The 21,364-nt window shown below is 32.1% G+C and overlaps 2 protein-coding genes across 5 annotated transcripts; one reads left to right on the forward strand and one right to left on the reverse strand.

Moving 5' to 3' along the window:
• The first annotated feature begins 182 nt into the window (after positions 1–182).
• LOC137837020 (tRNA (guanine(26)-N(2))-dimethyltransferase 1-like) lies at positions 183–6,856 on the forward strand. 4 transcript variants are annotated; one of them, XM_068645832.1, is made up of 14 exons: positions 183–429; positions 512–615; positions 1,003–1,350; positions 1,519–1,606; positions 1,803–1,924; positions 2,018–2,157; positions 2,247–2,319; positions 3,593–3,681; positions 3,805–3,910; positions 4,884–5,096; positions 5,204–5,398; positions 5,629–5,706; positions 6,249–6,444; positions 6,584–6,856. In XM_068645832.1, the coding sequence occupies exons 2-14, from the start codon at positions 520–522 to the stop codon at positions 6,595–6,597; spliced, it is 1,758 nt and encodes a 585-aa protein (XP_068501933.1). In that variant the 5' UTR covers positions 183–429; positions 512–519; the 3' UTR covers positions 6,598–6,856. The 4 variants fall into 4 exon arrangements, with proteins under 4 accessions (XP_068501933.1, XP_068501931.1, XP_068501930.1 ...); XM_068645830.1 differs by having other exon boundaries at positions 217–615; XM_068645831.1 differs by having other exon boundaries at positions 301–429; positions 6,249–6,856.
• Positions 6,857–9,158: 2,302 nt separating this feature from the next.
• Positions 9,159–12,233, reverse strand: LOC137837021 (UDP-arabinopyranose mutase 1-like). Its single transcript, XM_068645833.1, has 4 exons — positions 11,421–12,233; positions 10,377–10,627; positions 10,091–10,259; positions 9,159–9,789 (listed from the first exon to the last, which is right to left on the reverse strand). Exons 1-4 carry the CDS (start codon positions 11,748–11,750, stop codon positions 9,460–9,462), a joined length of 1,080 nt encoding a protein of 359 aa, XP_068501934.1. The 5' UTR covers positions 11,751–12,233; the 3' UTR covers positions 9,159–9,459.
• Between the last annotated feature and the right edge of the window lie 9,131 nt (positions 12,234–21,364).

Genomic DNA, 21,364 nt, shown 5'->3' on the forward strand with positions numbered 1-21,364 from the left:
AAAATAATTTTGATTGATATAATTAAAACAATTATATATAAATTATTGATTTTAAGATTTACGTAATATTACATAAATAATAAATTTATTGACGATAATTTATATTACAAGGTGACTACATAATAGTTACTCTTTTTAATATATTTTCTTAAAAAGTCTCGTTTCTGTAATTTACGACTTTTGGTAAATTTTTTTTTGACTTTGACCCTACGAGATAGTGTGTTGCAGTTAGGGTTTAAGAAGAAATAAAAACTGTTTCGTAAGAAAAATCGAAAATTTCGCAATAGGGTTTTCAGTTACCCCAATTGAAAGCCATGTATATAAACCCTTGCTATGTTGGTTACCCATTCCCACGTTCTAAAACTGCAATTGAAGCTTGTTACAGCAACTAGAACTAGAATCGGAACAAACCCTCTTCCTCTTTTCAAGGTTTGGTCTTTTTTCTGCTCCAAAACCATAGAACGAGCAGAGGAGAAGGACCACACCCTGAATTTGTTTTTGCATGATATAGGAACCACAATGTCTTCAGATCTCAATGATTACAAAATCATCAAGGAAGGAGAAGCTGAGATTCTTATGCACGCAAAAAATGAAGTTTTCTATAACAAAACTCAGGTGATGAAGTTTGCCTTTTTATTTTTATAAATTTTAGTTTTTTGGGGTTGGCTTTCAAATATTGCCTGTGCTGAAAAACCCAGTTGAAATTTGTAGTTTTCCCTCTTTAATCGGATACAGCTTTTGTATGTTTCATGATAAGCAAATGTTGAAAGTTGAAGAATTGGATGATGTTAGCGCCTTTTCAATTTGTTTGAGATGACGGTTATTGGTTATTAAGATGCTTACCAGTATGATTTTATCATCAAGTCATTGTTCATTCTCTTTTGTTACGTTTATATGTAATTCCTCTGTTTATGTTTTTAACTTTTTATTCTAGGGGTGAACTGATGTATTCAATATTCGTTCAGTGTAGACTGATCCTTCTTCCTTCTTTATGATTATTAGGTTAATAACAGGGATTTATCAATCGCTGTTTTGAGAACATTTATATCGAAAAGGAAGCAAGAGCACGAGGCACATTTGTCCAAGAGAACAAAAGGGGCGCCAAAGATACCTGAAAATAATGAACCTTCTGAATTGGTTAAGGAGGAAGTACCTGACACAACTCCAGAAGAAGATCATAAATCTAATGGGGAACACAAAGTAGAGGAAGAGATATCTCCAGAAGAACCATGCAGCACTGTGGAAGAAGATTCAGTTAAGGTTACTGAAGAATGCAGCACTACAGAAGGGCAAATCAATGTTTCAGAAGGAAAAGGACGGAGGGAACTGAAGCCCCCGAGAGTTCTTGAGGTTTTGTATAGTTGCTAGAATTCATTTATATAAAAACTCTTTGACGTCATCTTGACACCAACATCATTGTTGTCTCAATATTGATTTAATTTAAATATTTTTCACTGAAATTCGGATCCAGACCAAGTATGATGTGTATAATATAATTCTTCTTTTACCTGCCCACAGGCTTTGTCTGCATCTGGGCTAAGGTCTCTCAGATATGCCCGCGAAGTGGATGGAATTGGTCAGGTTGTGGCTGTGGACAACGATCAAGGTGCTTCACGGTTTTTCAGCTTATATGTCCTTGTAGTTTATTTTATGGTTTTAAATGTAGAAAGTTCTGCCTTTGTATGGTTTGTCTGCTCATTGGGTATTTACAATTGATACTATCTGTTTTGAGATTAGTGCAATTTGATTTGTAAGCTTAAGCATCTGCATGCTTACTACAATTTTTTTTTTGCATTTGGCAGCTTCTGTTGATGCTTGCAGAAGAAACATCAAATTCAATGGTTCAGTTGCAGTTGCAAAAGTGGAGTCTCATCTTGCCGACGCTCGTGTATATATGCTAACCCATCCTAAAGAATTTGACGTGGTAAGTGGATGCTACTGTTATGTACTTGTGTTAACCTTTTAATCTCGAAGGAATTGTGCTTTTCATGATCTTTATGTGTGCTGTTTTTTTCAGGTTGATCTTGATCCTTATGGTTCACCTTCTGTGTTTCTGGATTCAGCAGTTCAATCTGTTGCTGATGGAGGTATGCTGATGTGTACTGCAACAGACATGGCTGTGCTCTGTGGGGGAAATGGGGAGGTCTGCTATTCAAAGTAATATTATTACTCTTATTAGCTATAAACTTTCTTTGGCGTTTGTTTAATTGGTGAACTGAACATCTAACAATTGCTATTCATACTAGATATGGATCATACCCATTGAGAGGGAAATATTGCCATGAAATGGCTTTGAGGATTGTGCTGGCTTGCATTGAGGTATATATATATATATAACGTGGAATTTCTTTCAAGGAAAATAGATATATGATTGTCTCATCAGTATAAAATCGTACTATTATTTGGGGATTGTTTGGGTTATCTGTTCTTTGGTGGCTAGCTACTTGTACAACAATGTCATTGAAATGAATTCATCTGTTAGCATTTGAGATAATGTTAGAGTTGATGAGCATCAGAAGCTCTTTTTCTTACACAACGTGTAATAAATGATGCTGTAAATGTTGCATTTTCTTTTTGGTTCTGATTTTCTGTTTTGGTACTTCATCTTACAATCTTTCTTAGAGAAAAAAATTCCAGAAAATTACAAGTATCCTTTTTGTTAATATATTTATGATATTTTATCCATAAACCAAAACAAATGTCCCCAATAATACTTGTGTAAGAATGGTAATATTTTGAGAAGATGTCATGATAAAGTACAATTCAAAAGCTTCATGTCTATAGTATGTTTTCTAATATGTAGTAACATATAGATGAAAATTTTATGTTCTATACAATTCGCAGCTTTCTAGTTGTATTCTTGTACCCTAAGAGAGGCATGCATACAAAATGTGATACAAGTACAAGGAATTGAAAATTTCTTATTGAGACAGGTACAGTATGGGTAGGATACTTTAATAGAAAGAATAAAAACTATATATTGAACTGGTGCATCATATTTGAAAATTGTTGTTTGCATGCATTGAAATTATTATATCTATCTATATCTATTTGATTGAATCATAAACTATCTTATTCCTGATGTCTATGTTAGATTTGGGAATTAACTATGAATTTGTTTTACTGAGAGTATCTGTGCTGTCCTTTAGTCATGTTGATGATGGAACTATGGATTTGCTTTACCAATAAGGCCAAGTGAATTAATGCAATAGAGGAATCGCAAGAGGGGATAAGGCTATATACTCTTTAGCAATTTGATGGGCCGATGAAATGGCAATAAGAAAACTCAAGCAATATTAATTTAAATCAGGAAAAGAAAACAATTGGGGGAGTAGTTGGCTAACTGTGCAATGTAAAAATAAAGTCATTTACTTCCTGAATACATATCGAGATGCAGCATGCATAATGATACCCTAACATCTTGAATGTTTGTTTATTACTTAAATTTGTATCCTCCTGTTATTTGGATGCCTAGATTGATGTTAAATAGCCAATCAGTCATCAAAGACCAAAATATTGTGCTAAAGTGTGAATGGTTTAATATCTATCTATATTTTGAAGGTTTACATGTCATATTTTTTACCAATTGCAGAGTCATGCTAATCGGTACAAGAGGTATATTGTTCCTGTGCTATCCGTTCAGATGAATTTTTATCTACGTGTTTTTGTTCGCATATATACGTAAGTCCTCTACTTTTGTTATCATGTCCTTCAGTAAATATTTTGTTAGTGTCTGCAGATTTATGATTGTGACAAAATATAATTTTTTTTATCATGACTGAAAGACGAATTAATTGGTTGCAGTTCTGCCAGTGCCATGAAAAACACTCCCCTAAAGCTTTCATATGTTTATCAGTGCACTGGTTGTGATTCTTTCCACCTACAGCCCATTGGAAGGACCATTTCCAAGGTTTATACCCTATTCTAGTCTGTTAATGTCATCATTTGGACATGTAATACATTCTGATTCACTATTTTCTAACTTCTTTGTACACCTAGACCTATTGCCATGATAGTAAGCTGTTTTTGACATTTGTATGATTTGTTATGTATATATGCATGTAATTTTGAATATTAATTTTCTCATCAATGACTGATATTACTTTACACTCTAAAGTGAGTTACTCACTTTAGAGAAGCAGGATTCATATGTTTTATCCATCTGTTCCTTTTTTGTGCAAGGGATGAACAAGAGTAACAAGAAAAAAATTGTAAAAGTTAAACTAGCCTTGTAGGGGGCATTTAGCTATTCTCAATATACATAGCTTTTTATAGTTGTTATTTCTTTGAAAAGTATAACATGTAATATGGAGTTGTGGTGGATAATCAATTCTATTACGATTTCAGGAAGTGTTACTTTTACTTTCAGTTTGTGTTTAATGTCATATATGGAGTTTAGTGCTGGTGAGGTTTGCCTGGATCACATTTATAAAAAGCAAAATAAATTGAAGAGAAATACACTGACCTCTGAGCTTAGTACTAATTACACCATACATATTTGGAAAATCAGATTTAATTTATATAAGGTTCTTACACTTGGACACCCTTTTACTAAAGAAATTACACATACCTCTCCTTTTATGCATGAACCATACACACAATTACCTTAAAGAAAGCAAGGGAGTTAGGTACAATATTTGAACAAAAATGAAAAAAAGTGTAAAATATTACTACATCATGGGAAGTTATCTAGTTATACCTAAATTTAATTGTTCTCTTCTGTGTTTTTAGATTGGGGTTATTCTTTAGCAATAGACCAAAGGGCTGGCATGTTATCCTACTTGTTGCTTTCATGGCTCTTTAATCTATTTCATCATTTCCATTTACTATAAAAGCCATGACGTGCTGAGAGGAGGAACTTATTTTCATTTTTACTTATTCAGAATACCAGCGTCAGATATTTGCCTGGCTTTGGTCCTGTTGTTCCTCAAGAATGCACTGATTGTGGGAAAAAGTTTAATATGGGTGGTCCTATATGGTCTGCTCCTATCCACGACCAAGAATGGGTGGCTGCTATTCTAGCAGATGTAAAATCTATGAAAGACAGATATCCAGCTTATGATCGTATTTCAGCTGTGTTGACTACAATATCAGAGGTGTGTGTTTCCATGTTCATTTAAGACACATGAACATAACATTTTATGTTACATTGGTTTGCCCAAATCTTCTAAACTCTAATATTAAATGAGCATATTCTTTACAGGAATTGCCTGATGTTCCCCTCTTTTTGAGTCTTCACAACCTCTGTGCAACCCTCAAATGCACTTCTCCATCAGCAATTATGTTCCGTTCTGCATTGATCAATGCAGGCTATCGTATATCTGGAACTCATGTTAATCCATTGGGGCTCAAATCAGATGCACCCATGGATGTTATTTGGGATATTATGCGCTGCTGGGTAAGTGATCACACATGGTTGAAACTTTTTCATTTATATGTTGGCTCTGTTGTTTGCTATAGAATTTGATTTTTCTGACATGTATATATAAAACACTCCTAGATAGAACACATTGCCCCATTTAAAGACGCTATGAGTAGAACTTATTTGTTTTGCTTGGGTATACTGGGAAAATTTTGAAAGAATGATTTGCATTTTACTCATTGTTCTTTGATTATCTCTCCCTTCAGGTAAAAAATCATCCAGTGAAGCCTCAGCCAGCAGATCAACCAGGAAGCATCATACTTGCAAAGGAACCTGTTCTACAGGTATGTTAATCATTAAAGCTTTGGTCTCATGCAAGATGTAGGGTTATTTCCCTTCTATTTATCCCAACATTTTTATTTTGTGCTATTGGGTGGCTAATTCAAGCAAGTTATGGAGGAGAATTTCATCTATTACTAAGATGTGTGAACAGATTATGGTGGCCGAGTTAGAAGCAATCAAAAGCTTATGCTTTTAGAAATTGTAAAGATTAGTTTTTATGAGTGGATCAATGCTAAGTGGAAAGCTTATGCTTTTTACAAAATTTTGGTTGGCCAAACTTGGTATTATGAAGCACTGAGCACCACAAACATCTTCCAATAAGTTATTAAGCATATTTTAGTTAAAACCATGAACTAAGACATGGGAAATTATTTCTCATGTAATTGTTATTTATAATTATTGTATAACGAGACTTTGGGCCATGTAATGAATTTCCATGAACTTAGACTTTGGTCATGGTTCATATTTTGGCATTTGGTTTGGTTGGACTATGATAAGGTGTAGTGATGGTGACTAAAACTTTTCTTGTCTATGTCCTTTTCAGGCTAATTTTGCTCGTGCTGTATCATCTCTCAGCAAGGCTCAAGCTAAGAAAGTTGCACGCTTTCTTCCAAATCCTGAAAGACACTGGGGTCCAAAACTGAGGGCAGGTCGTCAAATTACTAGCAAGCATGTCTCTCTTTTGGGTCCTGAAGCAATCAATGGAGTTATCAATCAGGAAGACGATGAAGAACCGAAAAGTAAGAAGCCAAGGACCGAAGATGATACTGTCACATCTTAGCTCAAAAAGTTTCAAAATTATTTTCATCAATCTAGAGATCATGGGTTCTAAATTTATGGTTACTAAAGAAATCCATTTCTCTTCACTAAATTTTGCAGAGTTAAACGAGTAAAAGTAGAAAATGTGCCTTGTTTCTCAATTAAGAAGTATGCAAAATGCTGAGGGGAAGATTAGGGCACCTTGCATCAAATTAGATGTTAGAATGTCTTCATTTCTTTTGGCTTTTGGAATTATTGTGGAAATTGTAACTTGTGGAGTATTTTTTTCTAGTGACTATTTATTTGTTGTTTTTTATAGTTTAAGTTTCAACCTTTGAGCAAAAAGCAAAATACAAAAGGAAATTGAAAAATTGCCCTTCACGTTTAGCTCTACATATTTATCTGTCTCTCCCTCTTGTATAAAGCTGTTGAAGTCCTCTCTAGATTTCTGTGTCCTTCATGTGTCAAAAATAATGACACTTCAAGTTTGAGTATGCAGGTTCTTGAATGATGTTCAAAATGTTTGGGCTTTAGTCACAATTATTTGAAAAAAAAATAATAGTCACTGGAATAGGTGCAATCTATGTGGTGCATTGAACCAATTTTATTTATTACATAGTTCTTTCCAAGCTTTAAGTACTGGCATCTTAGTTTGTTGAGATTCTTGAAGTGGTGTAAATGTATAGAACACTACTATGTTTACTAGTTTATCTTCATATTTAAATTTCATTAGGAATGGTTTTAAATGGTGGGGATTGTGCTGTTATTTTAAATACTACAGGGTTTCAGTTTTTCAACATTTTGGTTTGAGTCTACAAAACATTGTTAGATGCAAAATATCAATGTGTGCCAACACAGTATTCATGCTCTGTTTTTCTCAGTTTTGTATTTGTGCCTGCTATTGAGTTATTTTCATACCATGTATCTTTTAAACAATACAAAATGCTTTCACGATATTAGTTAAGAAAATTTAAGCATAAGTTTATTTAATAAAGTATGGAATTTATAATATTAAGAAGTATAAAAATAACTTGGCACACATTTTTAACTCATTGAAAATATTCTTCATAGAAAATTGTAGATGTTCTAGAATTAATATTCGCTTTAAAATATATTTCAAAACAGCTAACAATAGTATCTTTAAAACCAAATTAATTAGTAATGGATTAGCTAAATGGTTGTTTAATTGATAATATCATAATGTATATTTTTAATATAATATATTACACATTAAATTAACATTTCATTATATAATAATGTTAGGTTAAATTTTAAATTAAAAAAAGCTTATTTTTTGGCGAATAGAAAAACTTATATTCCATTTCTTATAAGATTAAAAATATTTATGTAATTAAATAACATTGATTATACATAAATTTTTGGTAGAGCTTTTATTTATTTTATAAATCTTCGAACAAGAAAGATTTGAAAAAAAAAAATATAAAAGGAGTCTTCACCATTGTTAAAATAACTCTTTGAAAGAGTCTTCAATGCTAAAAAGTTCTCCCTCAAAGTACTCAGATGAACAGAAGTGATTAACCTGCTGAATGACACTGCTCAAATCCAATTTCTAATTAAAATAATATTTAATCAAACTTTGTTTATCTTTCCATGAAGTCATATTAGTTTAAAATAAAGTTTTAAGACACTGAATTATTTTTCTTAAAAAAAAAATCACCACCAGTGTCGGTGAGAGTAAAACAACAGTGGCTGAGAACAGAACAGTGGTTAAGAACAGAACAGTGGCATATTCTGTGAGTACTAACTCAAATCCCAAAAGCTATTCACCACCTACAGACACCTAAGGTCACATATCCCAATGTGACATAAATTTCCAGTGCTAACCGAGTCACAGAGTTTAGTACAGGACAGAGTTTATTACAAACTTTCAATGATGTCCATCCAATGGAACCAAAATACAGTTAGCCACTGCTCCTGCAGTACAATTTTTCACATTAAACCAATGTCACAACCTTCCACATCACATAAAGAACTTGAAAACGTGTCCATTGCAGCTACACTACTATGAATGTTTACGTAATCATGTGAATGCAAACAATAATAAGTGTAATGTATTTTGGTTTATATGCTATTATTTGGATTGCTCCACTGTAATTGAAGATACCGAAGTTCAGTGCTAGAAATCAAACTACTATAATATCAGCAACAAAAGTTTTGTCTTGCAGTAATCAAACAGCTAGTAACAAAAAAATTTGACACTGGAAATTTTATTCTACCAAAGTACTGGTTTTCTTGTCTTGTTCTGTCACTAGTTTTTCCAAATTCACCATGCCAGAAATTATTTCTATCTGCATTAATAGTTGGTTTGACAAGTTTTCGAAGTTACTTGTAATTTTTCACATAACTAGTTGAATAAATAAATAGTCTACATACAGACATTGTACAGAGTTTTTACATCTTTATCTAATCAAAGTAGTAATGATTGAGAAGTATATTGAATTTTATAGTAATTAACTATATTAATAATGATAGTTGTTGTTGATGAAATGAACTTTTTACATTGTCTGTGTATGGAAATTATACTCTAATTGGATTGTTTCATCTTCTCGTGAGAGGGAGATCATTATTATCAATTTTTTATGTTTAGAAAGTCAAGCTATCATTTGATGAAAAGGAAATTATTTGAGTGGCAGAAAAATTACAGAAGAAAAATCAAACTTTCTGAACACATTAGTTTGGAAACTCGATCACTGTTGATTTGGTAATGAACCATGCATTGATATTCTTCCTATAACACTTGCTTCTCTTGAACTTCAGTATTAGCAGGTGATAACTAAGGGGACAAAAATCACAAGAAAACAACTAGACCAATGTACTTTATTCTTTCTAATCTCAAAGCATAAATAGAATTACAGCTAACAATGCTGCAAACTTAAGTGACATAATTGTAAATGGAAAAGAAATACAGAAAAAAGTGCAGTATAAAAATAGTTCCAGTTCTTGTCCAATTTCAGTGGTTGTTAAACAAGAGTTTTTTATGCTTTGCCATTGGCCTTTGATGCTCCAGCAGGGTTAAGCTCATCCCAAGCCTCAATCCAAGTAACCATGGCATCTGCCAGCTTGTCAAAGTAAGGATCTACCTTTGAAAGCTTTTCCTTGACCTGCTTGGAGAGCTCAATGTAGCACTTCTGTACAGTGGTGCATTCTTTTGGAAGTACAACATTCTGGAAGAATGGAATAATGTCTTCCTGCCAGAATATGCCTTTGTACTCTTTCCTCAGGTTAACAAATGGGTTACTGGCCTTGCTGTGATAGATATATGGAAGACCGGTCTTGATTCCTAGTCCCATATGATCACAGATCACCTGAACCACCACCATCACAATATCTCATTTGTTTTTTGCTATAACATTCATATAACTATTAAGAAAACTTTGTAGAATAACTTAATGAAAACAATTTTAAGCTTATTTCTGCATTGATAAGTGCTAACATAACAAGAACTGATTCAACAAGTGTGTGATTAGTTCATGTTATAGAAGAAATAACTGCTTGATTTTACCAACTTTCTACTTATATACAATTTTAAGCATTATCAAACATGCATTGAACTGTTTCTATAAAACCCTGTTAATTTTATAGTGAACATAAAGCAAAGAAACAGACCTTGCAGCACCAGCCAGCCCACATATCATCGTAGCGTCCAATTGGTTGACCATCTCCCATGAGACCAAAGTACATTGCAGGTCCAATGAGATCACGATCGAATGCCAAGTTCATTCCACACATGGGGAACAAAGTACCCTTTGGAATGGTCAGAACAGTATCCACATACCTTGAACACAATGACAAGAGTCACAATCCAAATTGTATAGGCTAAAACTTTTTAGTTTTGGTTAGGTAGAAGGTTCAAAATAAGAGTATTGCTGTGTTATATAGTACATATATATACCTAGTGTTCCTCTCAAGAGGCTTCACAAGTTGTGTAGGAGCATCATAGTCTGGGATGTTGAGCCAAAGACCGTGAGAAATTGCAGTTGGTGCACCTTCACGAAGACTAAAAGGGTATCCACGAACATAATCTGCTCCTTCTCTGTAGGGGTCATAAAGGGTATTGAAGAAGTATGGTGTGGATGGACACAGAAGGTTTTTAATATGCTGCTCAAGTGCATTAATCGCTTTTCCAGATGGATCATTGGCAACCTGGGCCAAAAAAATAAATAATAAACGAGTGAATCATTTAATTTAATTAAAAAAAAGCAGCAGCAGAAAGAGTTATATGTTAATCATCGTATAAAGTATAGACAAATGATTATAAAATCAATTGATAAAATCCAAGGTCCACAGAAGATATGGCACTGCTGCATGTGAATTAAACAGATAAAAGACAAAATTAACACTACGGAATATGGACCAATGTAATTTTTTTGCAGTAAAAATTACACCCTTGCAGGTAGAGTTGTAAGAAGAAAGCCAATTTTCAAAGACAATGCTTAAAACTTCCAAATCTCATAGTACAGATTAGCAAAATAGTATTTCGCTAACAAGCTAAACACCTTGAAGAGGAAGTTCATTATCAAAGACCATAAAACATGGATCTAACTCATCTATGGCCAAAAAGAAAAAAGAAAACAGAAGAAGCACATTAAAAACATTTGGAGAATAACAATGATACAGAGCAGAATAACAGAATCCATAGTCTAGAGGGCACAGGTGAATCTGCAACCAAAATCATTGCATGGAGGCATGAAATAGGTCACTCAGTTCCAAAAGATCACATCAAGATCTCTCCAAACATCGAACAAAAGAGCAAACAAATGCAAAACTTTGATGTGGTTTTTCACATGCTTTTTGTTCTGTGTTTTAATCAAAATTTGAGTGTCACTCTGGAAATGCATGTTGACATTTAATGTAGAACCGCATGTAGGTTTTTTCCATTTACAAAAATTGAGACCCCCAGATAAAAAGAAGAAAAAAAATGGTTGGAAAAACTCACAAAGCAGTCATCATCAATGGTGAAGATGTACTTCTTCTTGGACACCATGTAGCCAAAGCAGCGGCAAGCAGAGTCCTTGAAGGAGATGCAGGAGGCCCTAGGACCCAAAAGCTTGTTGATGTCATTGCGGTTGTAGAGTTCATAGTCAAAACCAGGAGGAACCTTAATGGTTTTGGTGGGGTCACCATCCTGCACAATGATCAAATGGTAAGGCTGAAAGAATGGCCTCCACATCTCAAGAAAGTCAAGGTTCCTTATGGTGGGGATAATGATGTCAAGTTCATCTTTCAGTGGAGGTGCGGGTGCAATACTGGAAGTGTTAGCTGCCATTGCAACAACAGGGTTAAGGTCACAGAAAATGTTCCAAAGAGAGTGTGGTGAAGAGAAGGAAGAAAGAGTGAGCTTTTGAAGGGAAAGAGAGGGATGTTGTAGGAGTATTAAGGGGAAAGAGAAGGGTGTAACACGTGCAATGCCTAAGTTATCGGCACTAGTATGGGGTGTAAACTTTAAAGGTTGATGTGTCTGAATGTTTAAGGTAACAATGACTTCTTCAAGATGTGTTCCCCGCAAGATATGCTAACTTTTGTGGATGGGAGAGAGAAACAGACACAGAGGCCAACATCAGTGCTGCACCATCAAACAAAACACAACATTTCATTTGAGGTTTTTCATGTGTATGTGTTCATAGTATTGTTCATACACGAGTCATTCCACTGTGATTCAAAATTACATTTTGGTTTGGGAAAAACTTCAAATCAAATGATCATAAATTTGCTTGCTTTAATTTAGAAATGGAATGTGTGGGCTGATTTTGAGGAAGAAACTGCTGGTTAAAGTATTTTATGAATCTTAAAGGGCCCAGAATATTTTTTTATTATTTAAAATTTTCCAAATTCAGTTTTAGATCTTTTGATTAAGAAAATTTATTGCTTTTTATATGGTGAAACTTTTAATCTTTAAAGTGATTATGGAAAACTTTCTATGAAAAAATTGGTTTAAGTGTTTGATAGTTTAAAAATGATATATTTTAAAATTGGATTGAAAAGAAATGAATATTTTAAAAAAAAACTAAAATTGTACTTCAAAATTTTAGAAAAATACAAATATATATAATTTACCGAATTTTTATTTGTATGGGCATCAAGCACAAACAATTAAAATCTTAGAATACCATTCAAAACGTGAGTGAAAGTTTTGATGTTTTTTATGTTTGTTTTTTATAAAATAATAATATATCTACAGCCTCATTTTATGTATGGGTAAAAAAGAAAAAGAGTAACAGAAAGAAAGAAGAACAAGAATAAAATAGTTGTGATGGTAAAAAAGAGAAAAAAAAACTTCCGTGTACCAAAAACCAAACAATTTCTTTTAGTTTGTATATTTTTATTAATAAATAGTTGCCACTTCTTGTATAAAGAGGTAATTTAATTTACGGACAATTATTAGTGTAAAAATATTTATATTACTGACTAATTAAACCTTATTATTGAGATGATTTTTAAAATAACTATTATAAAATTTAGCATATTTTTAATACATATGTAATTTGTAATTTGGGGATAATGTAAATAGTTTAATTAAATTAACATACATTGTAACATCTCTAAGTTTTACCTATATCTATAATAAAGTTTTACCTATATCTATAATAAAATAAAAATAAAACAAACAATATCTAATTAACATGTGAATATATACAACTATCTCATAATTATATCTCAAAAAGATATCTCTCTTCATAAATATTTTAATATATACATCAAAAGTTTTAAAAACAAAAAAACATTTAAATTAAAACTATCTCATTCTCCTGATGCTGATTGAGAAACTCTATTATCTGCAATCTCATCTACTTTCGTGTACAACACGATCATCATAGATAAAGAACAAACACAAACAAATAACGGGGTAAGCTAGCTTTATAAAAATTTCTATAAAATTTCAATTTCAAATTAATAAGCATAATTAATCAAGTCTTATACAATTTCTCAAACAATCAAGTGTCTATTAAAAAAATCATAATTCATCTTTTCCATGTTAGACTTCTACGGACTCACAACAGATAGACATTTGACTCTACTTCTGGAATACTCATGCATTGACTTAGACTTAGAGATATGCACCTGTCATACTATCTCACTATGAAATCTACACAACTATGCGCATAAATAATCTCAATATCATCTCTCCTTGTATGACAAGGTTAATTCATATAACAAGTCAAGTAAGTTATTTTTCAAACAACTTACCCATTCATATGAACCTCTTTCAACTCTCACCACCTGAATAACTTCATCTATATGATTCCATTATCTCAGGAGAGTTAAGATATCTCCTTCTAGACAAATCTCTAGTCAATGCACATCTTAAACAATCTTAACACGATATTTTCTTTCCTGAAAATACCATGTCTTCATTAAATTCATATTCTAAATCTCACAATATTCAAAATCACACAATTACATCATACCAAAGCATAGAATTTAAATCACTCAAAATTTCATCCAATAGTCACATAAATATCTAATTAAAGGATTTTTCAATAAAATATAAATAAAATAAAAGTTTACATAATTTATAAGTAGAAACTATACAAAAAGAAATAAACCAACCTTTTAAAAGAAAATATAAAAAAAAATCAGTATTTTTTTTACAAAGAGTCTAGCTTGAGCGAGAATTTGCTCGCTTGAGCGAGAATGAGTTTCGCTCAAGTGAAAATTCTCTCGCTTGAGCGAGTATGAACTCGAGAGCACCCAGAATTTCATCCTAGATCTCGCTTGAGCAAGATTTCTTCTCACTTGAGCAAAAACGAACCTGAGAGCACCTCCTTTTTCATTCTATTGTCGCTTGAGTGAGAATTATCTCGCCTGAACGAGAATTATCTCGCCTGAGCGAGAATTATCTCGCCTGAGCGAGATATGCAGAAAAAACCTACATAAACTTGTTAGATTTTAAACTAACATTTCATTCAATTCATATATTTATAAATCTACACATTACATTGAAAGTTCCTAATCAAAATTATACAAACACTCTCATTGAGTCATTTAGCTATTATGTCAATCTATATACATATATATGATTTCTAAATCAAAATCATTTAAAATCAAATAACCATTTCTCATCAAACATTGCATTTAACTTGATTCAACAAATTATTCAAATACATTCATTAACTCATTCAATTCCAAACTCATATACATTCTAAAACATAAGTCTACTCATTCCAAAGTATAAAATACAAAGAAAGAAGACTCCTATTTATAGGATAAGGGAAAGGAAAAAGGAGGAGAAATCAAATTTAAATTCTTGCATGTGCTTATAAAAGGGTGTGAATCAAGTGACATTTTTCCACTCATTTTTCACATATGAACATGTGCTCAAAATGAGGAAAGCATGCATCCGTTTTAGATTATGGACGTCCTAAGGTTTTTTTTCGGCTTAAGTGAGACAAATTGAAACCCTAGTAAAACTACTTTAAAGTCTAACCCTAGTCTACCACCACACACTGCAAAGCCTAAACACAAACACAAATATCTAGTCTACCTAGCCAAAATACAAGACCCAAATATCCTAGACTACATGGCCTAATTAAAGGCCTGTTTATTCCTACCTTATGCAATTTAGTACACACTAGAGTTGACCAACTCTTCAAAGATGATCTTGGACCCAATAAGGGTTGGCGGATGCCCAACCTTCATGCATGCTCATAGTCAGAACTCTAGGTCTTTTATCTGTTTATTCTGTGAATGTTGTGTTTGAATGATTTTTCCATCAACTTGCGCATCTTGTTTTTCGCGGACTGAGACAAAATGACCTAGATTGGTGCATTTTCCACCCGTATTCATTATGCATACATCAGAACCCATTTGGAAGTATTTAATATAAAGAAAAATAGAAAACATGATTGCAGTTAGATCTTGTATTGCATTACACATAAATGCTTAAGTCATTGCAAGAAATGATTTGAAGAAAAGAATGAAAGTTTTCAATCCTCTTTGAGTAAAAACATTGAGAAAAGAGACTCGAATAACACTTGATTTAGGAGGAATGATGCATTCACACCTAAAAATAATGATTGACATTATCAATCATATGATTATCAACGTGAATATTTGGATATTGAACCAACTCCCTTCATTATGACCAAGAAGAAGCTTGTAAACTATGCGAATATCACAAAGTGGTTATGATTCCTACTAAATCGAATAAGTAGGAGGTGATCAAATTATGTGATGTGAGTTTTGTGACACTTACGTTTCACTTTAATTTTCCAATTGAGAAACTCATAAAAAAAGGACTCTAGGCAAAAATTGAAAGTAAAGATAAGAAAAAGGAAAAATCTCCTTTAACTAGTCAACAACAAACCAATATTGATGCACACAAAAGCCCTTATTTTAGGGGATTTTAATATTATCGCTAGTGATTTCATGAAAGGAGGATCTACTAGTTGGTAAGAAAATGTATACAGGCTCAATAATGAGCCTTTTTAGAGAATGACATGCTAACATGACTTATCTAGCCATCACTTTCCTCAACAATGATTTAGACAAACTTATCTCATATAAAGATGACCCCATCCTTATAGTAGTAATCATGATGAGTCACAATGTACACTAGGTTCTAATTGATCAAGAAAGCTCAAAAAATGTGTCGTTTTGAGATATATTTGTCGATGAGATATTTTGTTGGCCTTTAGATCCCGTGTGATTCTCTAAAACTACTTGGCGAAGTTTTAATTAATTTTTAGGTGAATAGGTTAAGGTACGAGGCTATACCAAATTAAGAACAAATTTTGGCATGCATGACATGACAAAAACATTGATACTAAAATATGTTGTAGGGAGTGCTTTTTCATAATATAAAATATTTTGGGTTGCCTTTTGTTGAATCAATTTGGGGATAGTTTGCTTGTTGTCTATTTAAAAGTGAAGTATCCAACGAATAATTGACATATACATGTAATATGGGTAGACCAACATGTAGATTGCAAAAACAAGATGTGATTACTTGATCTTCCAATTACAAGATAAATACACTAGATCTCGAGAGTAGTGTTCAAAGAAAGACAATCACAATTAATTGATGGTTTGAAAGAAATTAGTGTCTACTCCAGAAAGACTATAAAGATCAATACAAATCTTTATCATAATTAGAGGAGACATTTGTCGTATTGTTGTAACAGAACGTGAGAGTATTTGCTTAATAATTACTGATATAACGAGATTTAACCCAAATTTTTACACCCAAAATAATCTAGTAATACAAATGAGGGAAAAATTTGGTGAAGAAAAGAGGGAAGCCATAGTTAAAAAAAACAAAAAAATAATACATGTTTCATGAACTTCATTTTCTCATCAACTCGTGTTCACTAAAGATATAACCAAATTTATAGTCATTCCATAAGTCAAAATAAATCAACTTGAATTGTTTAAATAACTATTATTATTGTTAAGTGATATCATTTAGATTGAAAAATATACAAACAACTTATAATAATGTTTGATGGAAAAAATTCTTAAAATAATATTTGGTTGTGTAGAAACATATAGGTGGATAATCTATTCATCAAATCAACATATTACCATAATCCATACAATTAGGATAAAATAGTGTAAGTTAGACCCAATTGACAAATTTAGTTATAATTAAGACCTAGAAATTCATTTACAAAGTTTGACAAAAAATACTTTTAAAAAAAATTATTTTTATTTCATTTCTCACAAATGTTTTTCATTTTTTTCTCACTCGTTTATTATTTCTCTACCAAACAAAACATAGGAGATAATTATCATAATTTTTATTGTTTTTTTCCCATTTCTTCTATTATCATATGCTACCAAAGAAAACATTGTTTTTCATAAAATATGCATTATTTTTATTTTGTTCATTTATTAGTGAAACCAAACTTTAAAATATCAAGGTCTTTTATTTTATAATTTCCTTACAAGCACTGTGAGCAAATGAAGGATCGTGGCATCATTAAGTGACTCTTTCATTGAAAATTTGATTTCTAAGAAACGCAATATGAGAAGGGGAATGTGAGAATTAAATAATGTCTTATAGTTGGCACCTCTTATTAAAGACTTTAATTTCATTTGAAGATACTTAAGTCAAACAAAAAAAACACTATTTTAAATATTACTCTACTATTTCATTTCAATTTCTCAAAATAGTACTATTGTTTTCCATTAATAATTAATAAGGAAGATGTTATTCTGTCTCATAATTTTTAATTCTAAATTCTAAAATTCTAATTTTAAATAATTATTCTAATTTATATATAAAATTGATTAAATTTATACCCACAGATATTGGTTGAAAGTGAGTACAAATTAAATTTATACCTTCTCTTTTTACACTAATTGAATTTATACTCTTTTTTTCAAAGTAATTAAATTTATACCTACTGAAAGTAACTTCAAGATTTGGCGACATTAATTACACATTAGGAATTCAGCAAAAGAATGTTAAATAAAACCACCAACGACCAATTCTTTGAATTTGAATGAGTTTTTATGTGTTGAAGATTGTGAATGAGGCTTCAAAGAGAAGAAATTGAAGTAATAAAAAATATTGTGGGCTAGCTAGTGTAGCCATGGCTATGCCTAAGTGCCACTTTTGCATTTTTTTATTATTTTTTTTATGACAAAAAAGCTGTTTAAAGTAGAAGATCAATGAGTGTTAGAGAAGTTCATCAAGTTGGCTAAGATTTATTGGGTTCTGTTTTGATAATTATTTTAAGGGAAAAAAATAAAGCAATTAATAGTTGAAATTGGTGTTACAAGTATATTTAAGCTTGCGTTTTTCATGTAATCGGTGAAAAGCCCGATCCCATATCTAATAAAAATGCTAATTTAAATTTTTATAGTTGAATATATTTTTCATTTATGCAAATATTGTTTATTATTATCATTATTTTCTATTGAAATCTTCTTGGTCGCTCTCAAAAGTCTATTTTTTTTTCATAAAGAATTATGGTTGGATTTTGGTGAAAATTAATTGTTTTTTGGAAAACTTTTTTTTATAAAAAAGCTTTCATGTTATGTTAGGTATCACTATACAATTTGGCATCTCAGCTAGGCTAACACTTTAAGTAACAACAATCATCTGTCAGCACATGAAAAAAGTATTATTAAAAAAAGAAAAAAAAAGAAAGAAAATACAAAAAATATGGGAGACTAGACCAAAAACCATATGTTAAAAAAAACGATACATAGGTAGACTATACCTATTCATAAAGAATTCTAAGAACAAACTAGATCGAAGCCTATTATACCAATGAAATGATTCTTTACTAATAAATCCTAAATTAGCCAACTTATCAGCACACACATTCCCTTCACAAAAAATATGAGTAATCCTAAACCTGATTTTTCCACAATAATTAAGACAAGTGTTCCATCGATTACGAAGCGTCCACGGAACATTAGTCCTAGCAGTAAAAGCTTTGAGCTTCCTCCATCTTTTGAGCTTCCTCCATAGCATACATAACTCCATAAAACTCAGCAACCAAAACAATTTGCACTTCAAGAAACGCAGAGAAACCACCAATAAACTCCTCCATACTCCCACGGAAAATACCTCCACAAACCAAGGAAAAATCACATTCAAACCATACATTAGTAATACCCCTCTTTTGAGCTTCATCCATAGCATACATAACTCCATAAAACTCAACAACCATGACAGTATGCACTTCAAGAAACACAGAGAAACCACTAATAAACTCCTTCATATTCCCACGAAAAATACCTCCACAAGTAGCAAGACCCGGATGTTCTGTGGATGCTTCGTATTCGATGGAACACTTGTATTATTTGTTGTGGAAAAATCAGGTTTAGGGTTACTCATATTTTTCATGAAGGGAATGTGTGTGCGGATAAACTGACTAATTTAAGATTTATTCATAGAGAATCTTTTCATTGGTATAATAGGCTTCCATCTAGTTTGTTCTTAGAATTATTTATGAATATGTATAGTCTACCTACGTATCGTTTTTTTTAATATATGAGTTTTGGTCTAATCTCCCCATAATTTTTGTATTTTCTTTATTTTTTCTTTTTTCTTTTAATAATATTTTTTTATGTGATGGCGAATGATTGTTGTTACTTGAGGTGGCAACATAGCTGGGATGTCAATTTACATATTGATGCCTAACATGAAAGCTTTATAAAAGAAGAATTCAAAACAAAATTTACACTTTGTAAATTTTCCCAGTAAAGCACAAATATTTACTATAAATCACATGATTTGCTATTTACACTCCCCTTCTTTTTTTACACCTTATCCTCAAGTATTTCTTTGTCCTTCACAGTAGGTACTCTTTGTCTCAAGTTTTGAATCCATCAAACATTGAATGGGAGCAATAAAACTTTCTTCTCTTTATGAGTTACTCTACTCAAATTCCAAATTAATGTTTCCAAGGGTTATTTAATGTGTTATACATTTTGTACCGATCAGGTAATCAGAAGTGATGACGTGGCAGCAAGCGATAATATATGCGTGTTGAACGGGACACCTGGCTGACAGAAGGGAAGTACATCAGGAAGTTTGTGTAATCGCCAACCGTTGAGTTGGCGTTCTCCGATCTTTAGTATGAATAACCGGCGGTCACTAGGCTTATGTCATAGTCGTCGTATGTGAGTTTTAGGCGATCAAGTGGTTAGAGACCGCCTAAAGGGGCACATCGCCGAAAGATCAAGAAGGCTTGCTTAAGGCTTTCAAGGGGTGAAGAGTAGAAGTGACGCTCAAGTGGAGAGGGATCCAGATGGTGACACGTGTACAGTTGGATGTGAGCCACGTGTCCAGAGGTGTAACCGTCAGGAGAGAGAAACGCTCAGGTATATAAGGAACTCTTAACAGATTTTGAGGTACGTTTTCCAGAACACTTGAGTACGCTGAGAGAATATTTGCACGGTTCCTTGAGTTGAGATTTTCTCTCTTAGTATTTGGTGATTTCGTCACTGACTTGAGCGTCGGAGCGCGATCGGCCACAGCGGCGCCACTCTGTCTTTTTCAGGTTCTCGCGAGGATTCGAGGCGTGAGGAGCAGAGGCTAACGTGGTGCAAAGCCGATCCAGAAGGAGAAACCTTTGACGTGGCAAGACTCTTGCGCTCAGGTCAACCGACAGGATCACATTTCATGAAATATTTAGGAAGATATTAAGTTCTTCTATACCCAAACAATATCTTATGACAAGACAACTTAAATATGAGTTCAAACCCATCACTAATAGAAGTTCATCCCCTTACCTGATATTAGATGAACATTCAAGCCCAACTCAATCAATGTGCTATTTTCAATTCAAGTAAATACATTAGGGTTTAGAAAAATAAGATAATTTGTAGTTGAGAAAGTTGAGAAAAATAATTTGTGGAAAAATATATTACATGATTATACCCTTTTTCTATAAATATTTTTAGTTGAGAGAAATAAGACGGAAAAAATAAAATAAATTTCTCTATAAACTAAATTAGTTCATGCATAAGATAATTTGTGCAAGTTCTCTTCAACAAATTTTTATTTTTATATAAACTAAGTTTAGCTTATAAAAACACTTGCTTCATTTTTTTCTCCTATAACTATTTTAGAAGTTAAAATTAACTTGTGAATAAATTAATTTTTTCATATAATTATTTATAAAATTACATTTTAATTTGTGCTTAAACTATATTAGCTTATAGAAAAACTCATTCCGATTTTTTTTCTCTCCTAGAATTTGTGGGGAAAAAATTCCGCAAGTAAAATTATGGATGTGTACACTAGCAATGTGTTTGAATTTTTTAGTAAAGAAAAGGAGGTATATTATCTTTTGTGAAAAAGAGGTTCGAATAGAAAGAGAAGTATAATTAAGGATAATTTAGAAAAAAAAAGAGTGAATGCATAAGTAAGAAAGTGGAGTGTAAATAGTAACTCTCATAAATTGAAATTTATCTTATGAA

The sequence above is a fragment of the Phaseolus vulgaris genome, chromosome 4, assembly GCF_000499845.2.
Source record: "Phaseolus vulgaris cultivar G19833 chromosome 4, P. vulgaris v2.0, whole genome shotgun sequence".
In the NCBI taxonomy this organism is placed as follows: domain Eukaryota; kingdom Viridiplantae; phylum Streptophyta; class Magnoliopsida; order Fabales; family Fabaceae; genus Phaseolus; species Phaseolus vulgaris.